Below are 13,625 nucleotides of genomic sequence, written 5' to 3'. Positions count from 1 at the left end.
ACCATTTTTTTTATTTTTTTTAATACGCATTTATCATCTGCATTTCTTCTTGGTGTATCAATTTTAATGGCCAGTAGTGTATTAACTAAAAAACGTCTACACACACTACAATAAGTATTGGTTTTAAAATGAAAAACGACAAACGAATTAAAGTATTGTAGTGTACTTCATAACGTATCAACTATATATACTGTAAACTAAAAATATTTATAGCACCGTATACAAAAAGAATTTTTTTACAATAAAATAAACTACTGTATGTATAATCTAAGAAATGATTATACTGTATGTATTGTTTTTACATTAAAAATGAAAACAAATTACTTGGAAAAAAAGTCAGTGATTCATTTTTGTTTAGCAGATGTTATTCTAGATTTAGCTGCAGCGTCCCTCCATTTTTTTTATCCACAAAACGTCTATTGGAGTTGAAGTTTGATTCTGCTCGATGTATTGAAGGGCGGTGTCAAAAGTGTTTTTTGGCATCGTTGTGTGAAATTCGGGTGAGGGGTTCGTCTTCGCCGTCCGATTCCTCATTCACAGTTTCCTGGCTAACAGCGGCAACAATATGATCGTCATTGAGCTCTTAAAAAGTGTCACAGTCTTTGTCACATTCGTTGATCCACTCTTCAATTTCATTGGCAGGGACGTTCGCCTCCAGAGCCTGTAGATCTTTAACGATTTCCAGTGCGTCGTTGTTTTGCTCATCTTCGGTATGCTCATTTTCAGTCATAACTTGTGGCCAACGCTTACGCCACGATTTCCGCAGTGTGTCAGGTTTCAGTTCATCCCATGCTGCAGCGACTGTGTACATAGCATCTTTGATGTTCAGGGATTTCACTGCCCCAAATAAGTTATGAAATCCATCAGATATTTCCAAGATTGAGCTGATATACTTTCTGCGATATCGCCTTTTTAACTATTCGATAACGCCCTGATCCATTGGTTGGATGAGTGAGGTCACATTAGGAGGCAGAAAGAGAGCTTTTATGTCCCCTTTCACCAGATCTTCCTCAGATGGATATGATGATGCGTTATCCAACAGCAGTAGAGCACGAACAGGCAAAATTTTTTGCTTCAAGTCTTTTTCGACCGATGGTACAAACTCGTCGAAAAACCAGGATTTAAAAAGGTTGCAGTTCATCGAAACAGATTTTTGATTGCGGTAATAATCCGGCAAGGAAGATAAGTTTATATTTTTGAATTCCCTTGGCTTCTTAGATTTGCCAATGACGAACAAGGGGAGCTTGTGCGTACCATCTGCGTTGCGACAAGGAATAACTGTTATTCTGTCATTTATGTTTCGTTCCTACCACGGATTCATTTGAAGCTGCGAGCGTTTTTGTTGGCAACATTTTAAAGTTGAGCCCTGTCTCGTCGACGTTATACACTTGGCAGGGTTGTTGTTGTTGTTGTGGTCTTCAGTCCTGAGACTGGTTTGATGCAGCTCTCCATGCTACTCTATCCTGTGCAAGCTTCTTCATCTCCCAGTACCTACTGCAACCCACATCCTTCTGAATCTTCTTAGTCTACTCATCTATTGGTCTCCCTCTACGATTTTTACTCTCCACGCTGCCCTCCAATGCTAAATTTGTGATCCCTTGATGCCTCAAAACATGTCCTACCAACCGATCCCTTCTTCTAGTCAAGTTGTGCCACAAACTTCTCTTCTCCCCAATCCTATTCAATACCTCCTCATTAGTTACGTGATCTACCCACCTTATCTTCAGCATTCTTCTGTAGCACCACATTTCGAAAGCTTCTACTCTCTTCGTGTCCAAACTGGTTATCGTCCATGTTTCACTTCCATACAGGGCTACACTCCATACAAATACTTTCAGAAACGACTTCCTGACTCTTAAATCTATACTCGATGTTAACAAATTTCTCTTCTTCAGAAACGATTTCCTTGCCATTGCCAGTCTACATTTTATATCCTCTCTACTTCGACCATCATAAGTTATTTTACTCCCTAAATAGCAAAACTCCTTTACTACTTTAAGTGTCTCATTTCCTAATCTAATCCCCTCAACATCACCCGATTTAATTTGACTACTTTCTATTATCCTCGGTTTGCTTTTGTTGATGTTCATCTTATATCCTCCTTTCAAGACACTGTCCATTCCATTCAACTGCTCTTCCAAGTCCTTTGCTGTCTCTGACAGAATTACAATGTCATTGGCGAAACTCAAAGTTTTTATTTCTTCTCCATGGATTTTAATACCTACTCTGAATTTTTCTTTTGTTTCCTTTACTGCTTGCTCAATATACAGATTGAATAACATCGGGGAGAGGCTACAACCCTGTCTCACTCCTTTCCCAACCACTGCTTCCCTTTCGTGCCCCGCGACTCTTATAACTGCCATCTGGTTTCTGTACAAATTGTAAATAGCCTTTCGCTTCCTGTATTCCAGTTAATGTTGTCAAAAGCTTTCTCTAAGTCTACAAATGCTAGAAACGTAGGTTTGCCTTTTCTTAATCTTTCTTCTAAGATAAGTCGTAAGGTTAGTATTGCCTCACGTGTTCCAACATTTCTACGGAATCCAAACTGATCTTCCCCGAGGTCCGCTTCTACCAGTTTTTTCATTCGTCTGTAAAGAATACGCGTTAGTATTTTGCAGCTGTGACTTATTAAACTGATAGTTCGGTAATTTTCACATCTGTCAACACCTGCTTTCTTTGGGATTGGAATTATTATATTCTTCTTGAAGTCTGTGGGTATTTTGCCTGTCTCATACATCTTGCTCACCAGATGGTAGAGTTTTGTCATGACTGGCTCTCCCAAGGCCATCAGAAGTTCTAATGGAATGTTGTCTACTCCCGGGGCCTTGTTTCGATTCAGGTCTTTCAGTTCTCTGTCAAACTCTTCACGCAGTATCTTATCTCCCATTTCATTTTCATCTACATCCTCTTCCATTTCCATAATATTGTCCTCAAGTACATCGCCCTTGTATAAACCCTCTATATACTCCTTCCACCTTTCTGCCTTCCCTTCTTTGCTTAGAACTGGGATACCATCTCAGCTCTTGATATTCATACAAGTTGTTCTCCTCTCTCCAAAGGTCTCTTTAATTTTCCTGTAGGCAGTATCTATCTTACCCCTAGTGAGACAAGCCTCTACATCCTTACATTTGTCCTCTAGCCATCCCTGCTTAGCCATTTTGCACTTCCTGTCGATCTCATTTTTGAGACGTTTGTATTCCTTTTTGCCTGCTTCATTCACTGCATTTATATATTTTCTCCTTTCATCAATTAAATTCAATATTTCTTCTGTTACCCAAGGATTTCTATTAGCCCTCGTCTTTTTACCTACTTTATCCTCTGCTGTCTTCACTACTTCATCCCTCAGAGCTACCCATTCTTCTTCTACTGTATTTCTTTCCCCCATTCCTATCAATTGTTCCCTTATGCTCTCGCTGAAACTCTGTACAACCTCTGGTTCATTCAGTTTATGCATGTCCCATCTCCTTAAATTCCCGCCGTTTTCCAGTTTCTTCAGTTTCAATCTGCAGTTCATAACCAATAGATTGTGGTTAGAATCCACATCTGCCCCTGGAAATGTCTTACAATTTAAAACCTGGTTCCTAAATCTCTGTCTTACCATTATGTAATCTATCTGATACCTTTTAGTATCTCCAGGATTCTTCCAGGTATACAATCTTCTTTCATGATTCTTGGCAGGGTAACAGTTCATTTTCTTCTACAATTCCTTGAAACTTAACAGATAACTCCTTAGCAGCTGCGGCATCTGCAGATAGTTTTTCACCGGGAATAGAAACAAATCTAACACCATGACGAGTTTTCCATCGATCAATCCAGCCTTCACTGGCAGCAAATTTACTTTCGGCTTCCAGTTTTTTGTGCAAAACTATCGCTTTTTCTTTGAGAATTGGCCCGGATGTTGGAGTTCCTTTCCTTCTTTCTTGACAAAACCACATCCACAATGCGTTATCAAGCAGTTCAAGTTTAGGCTTTTTTAATGTTTTGTGATTCTTCAGAGTGTTTTCACCATCAATCGTAACTGTATAGGATTCAATGTCTTTCCGATTCTTCCTCCAATCCTTAATCGTCGTAACACCTACATTCAGTTCCTTTCCAATTTTTTGGAGCGATTCTCCTTCGTCCAGTCTTTGTAGCACTGCTAATTTTTCATTTAGTGAAAGAGTTACGTGTTTACGTTTGAATCCAGACATGTTGAAAAACAGACAACTGTACACACAATGAACCTACAGTAATAACACGGAATAAATCAAACAGCGACGTTTTTTAATCCCAAGAAAGGATAAAACTGCACAATAACGTATAGTATAACAATATGCGCAGCGATAGACACCGCAACAATGGCCCGACAGGCGTCCAGTCAGTGACAAGTCGGCACAGGCTCGCTAGCCTGAGCGTGGTCGGACTAACCGGAGTGACAGACCATCCAAGGTCGGATTAGAGCGGTTCTACTATAGTTGTGGTTGTTCTTTTGCTTCTCTAATTCAGAAACACTTCACAAACAGCCGAAATGCGCACATTTAGCGGGACTATAATGCTCCTGATGGATTTGTTACTCAATGAAAATCCAGTGACCACTCTCTTGACCGACCCATTCCATTGTTACCGCCTCTCTACCGACTATGCAATACTCCCCGCCTCCTTTTATACTGCCTAGTTAACAATTGTTCATTACATTGGGGTGTCCGGATACTTTTGGTCAGATAGTGTTGATTAGGAATGAGAGAAGACTTGCAGTTTTGACTATTGTCAGAAATTCGGTATGCGCTCGACCAGCAGTTACGGAACCGAATCTACTACCTATAGGAATGGTGAACGAGATGGCAGTGAAATCATTTTAAGCCCCTGCTATAGTTCATACAACTGATTTTCGACAGTTACCCCTAAATGTTAAATAATCGTAAAGGAACAGAAACAAGGCATACATAGAATACAGAAGTGGATGTTTGTGATCTACAAGGCACAGTACATAGAATCGTAATACATCGAAATAGCCAAATTGAACACCTAGCAGCTGTAAAAGTGATACATGAGTATCAATCACTTCAGTCATACTCTGAAGTATTAACTAATGGAGATTAAGAATTTCCAGACACAGGCTTGAAAGAAGAAACAACAGTAGTAAAAGTATTAATCACGGGAATGAAGACAAATTTGAAATAATTGGTACACTAAAGCTACAATAAGTCAATACGTAAATGGGGAAATGTTAGAATACGAGCTATTTACAGTTCTACAGAGATTCGGTAGATTCGTAAATGCATGCAGAAGAAAAAAATATATTGAATTTGAATGGAACCATTGTTTGGTACCGTAAACATTTGAACAGAAAATCGGTCTTTTTCGCAGTTGTACAAGGATTGGTATGTTACATATTGGTTACACAGTTTACTCAAAGTTAGAGGCAATGAACTTGGTATGATAACTGTGCCCAAGATAAGAGAAGGAGTTGCACAGGTTACACGACAGCACTGAAACAACTAAAAGAGACAACGTTATGAATAAAACGAAGAAACTTTGATTTGTAGAGTATGTACAAGAACTGCAACAAGTCAAGACAAGAAAACTTTTCACAAGCTCTTCAACACGATAACTGCTAATGTAACCTTATGAATGGTGTGAATTTTATGGCCAGTATAGCGACAAAATAATTTTCAATGTGCTTCATTACTGCCACATGATATATCAACAAGACATATCTTAGAAATTTTTTATTGAGACAGAAGACCAATTGCTTCTAGAGGAAGAGACTTCGAAATCTCTGATCAATAGCTACAAACAGAATTAGAAATATCTGAAATAAATGGGAAAATAAACATTCTTCGAATTAAGAAAATGTAATCGTGTTGAAGAACAGGAGATTACCAATGATTATAAACCACATCAAAGAAGAAATATAGGACGACTAATGACAAGATGGAAAAGAAGAATTATTAAGAACTTTGCGTGTATTTACGTATAGTGTACCGTTTTTTTTTTCGTGGAGGTATATAAAAGAGAGAGAAGTACTTAATTGTATAAGAAATGCGTAATGTATGAATATGACTTTGGCTCTGCAATGACACATTATAAATAGGATGGCATGATTTGGTTAACCATTTAACACACACACACACACACATACACACACACACACACACACACACACACACACACGCACACACACAAACACACACACACACACACACACACACACACACACATTAAAATATTCAGTCTCTCTTAATTTAGATTTCTGCACCATCGACTTTCATATTCCTTCTATGTATCAGGCCCTCATGGTTACTGATAATCGTCATTGTTTGAAGGCTCCTTGACCGTAAAACACTTACTGTGATTGCCACGTAAATGGCGGTAAAGAATATCTATCGGACTTTGTAGAAATAGTTACGTAAGCTAATTTATGGGCAATAAAATACATAAACGTCATGGCGAGTGAACTATCAGTCCCTTTGCCTTCTAAAAACGTGAGCACAATTTCCCTATACATCCACCTGCAACACTCAAATTCATTGACCTATTCAGTATTGCGATATCAGAGGGTTGTCTGCAATAACTGGCTGGCACATGATTTTTAAGAATGGAAGTATTATTATTTCATAAAAGTACAAATCACGGGTATCGGCAACATTACCTCTGACTGTACCGAAGGCGAAAACAAAAGTAATTCACAGGAAGGGGAAGTCACTGTTTCCCTGAAAGTTCATTTCATTCTTTAATAAAAATGAATACGGACTTTCCATAGACATTGATTTCACCTATAGTCTCTGAATTTCCTTTAACACTTGTTCATTAGGCTTTTACACTACATACTACGCGTAGCATAATACTTTTTAACAGGTTGAAAGTTCTTTGCATTTTTCGGATACATTTTAGTAGCAGTGACAGACAGTAGTCTATTACCTATTACTTTCTCAAGATTCCCTCGTATGCTTGTTTACGAAGAGTGGGTGACCAACTAATCTTAGATGACTGATAGAGCTTGAAGTCTGCGTTGTTCGTGGCGATGATTATTATCAACGACTCCATGTCATATTTGACGCAACGTGTGGAAATTCCACAGGGCTCCATTGCTGATTAGGGCCTAATATAAGGAGCTGTGGCAGCAACGTTAGAGCCCGAAGCTGCATATGCATCATTGCAGTTTAGCAGATGCAACTATCAGTTGTCTCGACAGAGACAGCACGTCAGCGGAGCTTTTCCGTAGTGGATATCTCCGCTACCTACCCTAAGTCACCTGACAAACAATGATCCCTGCCGTCGGTGTGACTACCTTCAGCCAGCGAGCCACCCAGGAGAAGCAGTCATTAAAACGTTACTTTTCACTTGAAAGTAAAATTTGTGAATGTCTTAAGTTTTGTCTGGAACCGCGCGACCGCTTCGGTCGCAGGTTCGAATCCTGCCTCGGCCATGGATGTGTGTGATGTCCTTAGGTTAGTTTGGTTTAAGTAGTTCTAAGTTGTAGGGGACCGATGACCTCAGAAGTTAAGTCCCATAGTGCTCAGAGCCATTTGAGCCATTTGTCTTACGTTTACTATGTAATTTCGTAAAAATGCTATACTTATTTTGCCCTTTCAGTATAAATTCACCACCAATACTATTTTAGCTGTTTGGTATCCTGGATAAGCACGGCTAATAGGTAGGATACAGACAGTCAGTCAGTACCCTGACAAACTTAATTAATTATCCGATTTGTATTTCACCATTCAAGTTGGTTCAAAAGTTCACAGCTTTGGCTATAAGTTTCTTCTCTTCTTTCGAAAAATTTTCTTGACCAGCCAGATGTATAATATAACTGCTTTATTATGGAACAAAGCTGTTCTTGATGTTGCCACAGTTGCTTTTTTTAGGTGCATTTTGGGCTCGTCCTAGTTCCAAGTGCTGTAAAGTAAGTAGCAAACACTATAATACGCGGACTCCTATACTGTAAATGGTTTTATGTTGCAGGTTATGAACCCATTTCTGCTCGTGACACCAATATTCAAGTTATCAAGCCTTGGTAGGGAACAAGCGAAACTGGCAAATTCCATGCATCAGTTCATCGACGACTCTGTGGAAAAAATGAAGAAACTACAATCAGAAGAAAGTGAAAGCTGCGACTCTGAAGCTAGCACAGGAGGAAGGTAGGTACCTCAGGGCGCTGCTACTACATAAATTGTGGGTTCCATCTCAACCAAATAATATTCACGCGTACGTGGCTACTAGTCTCTGCTTTGTCTGATGATCTCTGTGGCAGTGTAGTTGGAAGAGACGGTCAGCCGATGTGATTTGCTTCTCCACTGCAGACAAATGGGTCTTTCAAGTGCTCTTACAAAAAATTGCAGGTAAAAATCTTCAGTAAGACAGCAATAGATTCTGTCAGTCACTTATCTTCACCTGACATAAGGCTTTGTCGGTAGTGACAGCTTTCTCAGCCGTACGACAAGTTCTAAATTTTCTTCTAAAGAATTTTTCTTGTTAATTATTTCAACAGACTACAAAAGTGTTAATTTACAAGGCGTTTACCTATTTCCTAGTTCAGTACCTTAGTTTCTGTAATCATTGTTCTTCCAGCTTATTAAGTTTTCTAGATCCTCTTCTAAAATTTGGTCACTCATCGGTAACTTCCAATACCAAATTAACTTATCCTCTAACGATAGAGAATATGGTCTACTACCCTTCGTTGTATTCAAATGAGGGTACGCCGTAGAGTTTTATCCTTGCTTGTCCTATACAATACACCTTCGTTTCCAATTTCTTCTTGCTACTCATGGGCTAAGGTATGTCGTTAACAGTATAATTCAAATGATTTTATTACCAGAACCTCGCAGTTCGATAGGATGTATAGTGGCTGGTTCGCACTGACTTTTGCCTTTCAATTAGTTTTCAAGTACTTTAATATTATAAGGGCAATTTGAACGGATTTTCCGTGGAATGCACTGTAGAGTTCCGCGGCATTCCAAAGGCTTTTATGTGTTGGATCTTTCACATAGAGAATCATTGACGCCGGCTTGCCACTCCATGATTCAGTATGGCTACGAGTGGGTAGGAGAACAATTTCTCTCATTTTCATCAACTTTCTAATGTTACTTACGACACCGAAAACGAGAAAGTATTGCTTTGTAGCTCCAAGGACGGCCTTCATTGACTTCACTGAACTCTTGTCTCACTACGTTTACGTCGGTGTTAGAGATTTAGGAACCAGGTTTTAAATTGTAAGACATTTCCAGGGGCAGAAGTGGACTCTGACCACAATCTGTTGGTTATGAACTGTAGATTAAAACTGAAGAAACTGCAAAAAGGTGGGAATTTAAGGAAATGGGACCTGGATAAACTGAAAAAAACCAGAGGTTGTATAGAGTTTCAGGGAGAGCATAAGGGAACAATTGACAGGAATGGGGGAAAGAAATACAGTAGAAGAAGAATGGGTAGCTTTGAGGAATGAAACAGTGAAGGCAGCAGAGGATCAAGTACGTAAAAAGACGAGGCATAGTAGAAATCCTTGGGTAACAGAAGACATACTGAATTTAATTGATGAAAGGAGAAAATACAACAATTCAGTAAGTGAGGCAGGCAAAAAGGAATACAAACGTCTCAAAAATGAGATCGACAGGAAGTGCAAAATGGCTAATCAGGGATGGCTAGAGGACAAATGTAAGGATGCAGAGGCTTATGTCACGAGGGGTAAGATAGATACTGCCTACAGGAAAATTAAAGAGACCTTTGGAGAAAAGAGAACCACTTGCGTGAATATCAAGAGCTCAGATGGAAACCCAGTTCTAAGCAAAGAAGGGAAAGCAGAAAGGTGGAAGGAGTATATAGAGGGTCTATAAAGGGGCGATGTTCTTGAGGACAATATCATGGAAATGGAAGAGGATGTAGATGAAGATGAAATGGGAGATATGATACTGCGTGAAGAGTTTGACAGAGAACTGAAACAGCTAAGTCGAAACAAGGCCCCGGGAGTAGACAACATTCCCTTAGAACTACTGATAGCCTTGGGAGAGCCAGCCCTGGCAAAACTCTATCACTTGGTGAGCAAGATGTATGAGAAAGGCGAAATTCCCACAGACTTCAAGAAGAATATAATAATTCCAATCCCAAAGAAAGCAGGTGCTGACAGATGTGAAAATTATCGAACTATCAGTTTAATACGCCACAGCTGCAAAATACTAACACGAATTCTTTACAGACGAATGGAAATACTGGTAGAAGCCGACCTCGGGGAAGATCAGTTTGGATTCCGTAGAAATGTTGGAACACGTGAGGCAATACTGATCCTACGACTTATCTTAGAAGAAAGATTAAGGAAAGGCAAACCTACGTTTCTAGCATTTGTAGACTTAGAGAAAGCTTTTGACAACATTAACTGGAATACAGGAAGCGAAAGGCTATTTACAATTTGTACAGAAACCAGATGGCAGTTATAAGAGTCGCGGGGCACGAAAGGGAAGCAGTGGTTGGGAAAGGAGTGAGACAGGGTTGTAGCCTCTCCCCGATGTTATTCAATCTGTATATTGAGCAAGCAGTAAAGGAAACAAAAGAAAAATTCAGAGTAGGTATTAAAATCCATGGAGAAGAAATAAAAACTTTGAGTTTCGCCAATGACATTGTAATTCTGTCAGAAACAGCAAAGGACTTGGAAGAGCAGTTGAACAGAATGGACAGTGTCTTGTAAGGAGGGTATAAGATGAACATCAACAAAAGCATAACAAGGATAATGGAATGTAGTCGAGTTAAGTCGGGTGATGCTGAGGGAATTAGATTAGGAAGTGAGACACTTAAAGTAGTAAAGGAGTTTTGCTGTTTGGGGAGCAAAATAACTGGTGATGGTCGAAGTAGAGAGGATACAAAATGTAGACTGGCAATGGCAAGGAAAGCGTTTATGAAGAAGAGAAGTTTGTTAACATCGGGTATTGATTTAAGTGTTAGGAAGTCGTTTCTGAAAGTATTTGTATGGAGTGTAGCATGTATGGAAGTGACACATGGACGATAAGTAGTTTAGACAAAACGACAATAGAAGCTTTCGAAATGTGGTGTTACAAAAGAATGTAGAAGATTAGATGGGTATATCACATAACTAATGAGGAGGTACTGAATAGAATTGGGGAGAAGAGGAGTTTGTGGCACAACTTGACTAGATGAAGGGATCGGTTGGTAGGACATGTTCTGAGGCATCAAGGGATCACCAATTTAGTACTGGAGGGCAGCGTGGAGTGTATAAATCGTAGAGGGAGACCAAGAGATGAGTACACTAAGCAGATTCAGAAGGATGTAGGGTGCAGTAGGTACTGGGAGATGAAGAAGCTTGCACAGGATAGAGTAGCATGGAGAGCTGCATCAAACCAGTCTCAGGACTGAAGACCACAACAACATCTTTAAATGGGCATGCTAAAATTATTTAAGTTGATAATAACTCAGGTTTTCACACTTACAACACGGCAAAATTTATACGGGTTTTAATTAAATTGCATTTCTACTTGCAGTCACGTTCTGTAATGTGCAGCGCCCGCATCTCGTGGTCGTGCGGTAGCGTTCTCGCTTCCCACGCCCGGGTTCCCGGGTTCGATTCCCGGCGGGGTCAGGGATTTTCTCTGCCTCGTGATGGCTGGGTGTTGTGTGCTGTCCTTAGGTTAGTTAGGTTTAAGTAGTTCTAAGTTCTAGCTGTTAAGTCCCATAGTGCTCTGAGCCATTTTTTTTTTTGTAATGTGCAGCCAAATTACAGACAAACAGCGCTAGTGTTAAAGCTCAAACAAAAATATTCAAATAACAAACAAAATGCGAAAATGTAGTTTGATTGAAAAAGAAGTGGAGATCTGTCGAGCTACATACGAAATCGCACATACAGTCAGCTAACGGCGATTGTAGTTTCTCGATCATCTATTCAGAATGGACTACAGCAGACTTACAAAGATCATGCTGAACTTAACCATATCAATGAAAACCCATAAATGCCTAACAGAAGTTAATGAAGCCATAAATGAAACTCGTATTTAACAAAATCGATGGAAATAGAAAGAAGCTGAACCCTAATTCTTAAACAAATATTTGCTGAGAAGTCCAGCCGACACCACTCTGCATCTACAGAAGATCGTAAACAGAAATATGTTGATTATATGAACACGTGCTGTTTGTTCTTTCTGGTATGTCCGAAAGAACAGCCTCAACACGAAATCCGCAGGTGTGATATACTTGTAATTTGATGGTCTTGGGGGGGGGGGGGGGGGGGGAGGGAGAGAGAAATCGAGGGACCTATTGATGTCACTTGCATCGGGACTTATAACGAAATCAGCAGCGATGAGGCAAAATCTGTGGTGGACTGGTACTCGAATCCGGGATCACCTGTTCACTATGTACACTACTGGCCATTAAAATTGCTACACCAAGAAGAAATGCGGATGATAAACGGGTATTCATTGGATAAATATATGATACTAGAACCGACATGCGATTACATTTTCACGCAATTTGGGTGCATAGATCCTGTGAAATCATTACCCAGAACAACCACCTCTGGCCGTAATAACGGCCTTGATACGCCTGGGCATTGAGTCAAACAGAGCTTGGATGGCGTGTACAGGTACAGCTGCCCATGTAGCTTCAACACGATACCACAGTGCATCAAGAATAGTGACTGGCGTATTGTGACGAGCCAGTTGCTCGGCCACCATTGACCAGACGTTTTCAGTTGGCGAGAGATCTGGAGAATGTGCTGTCCAGGGCAGCAGTCGAACACTTTCTGTATCCAGAAAGGCCTGTACAGGACCTGCAACATGCGGTGGTGTATTATCCTGCTGAAATGTAGGGTTTCGCATGGATTGAATTATTGGTAGAGCCACGGGTCGTAACACATCTGAAACGTAACGTCCACTGTTCAAAGCGCTGTCAATGCGAACAAGAGGTGACCGAGACGTGTAACGAACGGCACCTCATACCATCACGCCGGGTGATGAGCCAGTATGGCGATGACGAATACACGCTTCCAATGTGCGTTCACCGCGATGTCGCCAAACACGGATGCAACCATCATGATGCTGTAAACAGGACCTGGATTCATCCGAAAAAAGGACGTTTTGCCGTTCGTGCACCCAGGTTCGTCGTTGAGTGCACTATCGCAGGTGCTCCTGTCTGTGATGCAGCGTCAAGGGTAACCGCAGCCATGGTCTCCGAGCTGATAGTCCATACTGCTGCAAACGTCGTCGAACTGTTCTTGCATATGGTTGTTGTCTCGTAAACGTCCCTATCTGTTGACTCGGGTCGAGACGTGGCTGCACGATCCGTTACAGCCATGCGGATAAGATACCTGTCATCTCGACTTCTAGTGATTCGAGGCCGTTGGCATCCAACACGGCGTTCCGTATCACCCTCCTGAACCCATCGATTCCATATTCTGCTAACAGTCTTTGGATCTCGACCAACGCGAGCAGCAATATCGCGATACGATAACTCGCAATCGCGGTAGGCTACAATTCGACCTTTATCAAAGTCGGAAACGTGATGGTAATCATTTCCCCTCTTTATACGAGGCATCACAACAACGTTTCACCAGGCAACGCCGGTCGACTACTGTTTGTGTGTGAGAAATCGGTTGGAAACTTTTCTGATGTCAGCACGTTGTAGGTGTCGCCACCGGCGCCAGCCTTGTGTGA

At 40.7% G+C, this 13,625-nt stretch overlaps 1 protein-coding gene across 1 annotated transcript in view; it reads left to right on the top strand.

Moving 5' to 3' along the window:
- The window catches only part of LOC124615669 (cytochrome P450 4V2-like), a 153,464-nt gene that overhangs the window by 66,020 nt on the left and 73,819 nt on the right, over positions 1 to 13,625 (top strand). The window contains exon 4 of the mRNA XM_047143697.1: positions 7,945 to 8,120. Coding sequence (XP_046999653.1) covers positions 7,945 to 8,120 — 176 coding nt within the window. The remainder of the gene's footprint in view (positions 1 to 7,944; positions 8,121 to 13,625) is intronic.

This window comes from Schistocerca americana, chromosome 5 (genome assembly GCF_021461395.2).
Source record: "Schistocerca americana isolate TAMUIC-IGC-003095 chromosome 5, iqSchAmer2.1, whole genome shotgun sequence".
NCBI classification, from domain to species: Eukaryota; Metazoa; Arthropoda; class Insecta; order Orthoptera; family Acrididae; genus Schistocerca; species Schistocerca americana.
This window is presented reverse-complemented; position numbering and strand designations above follow the sequence as displayed.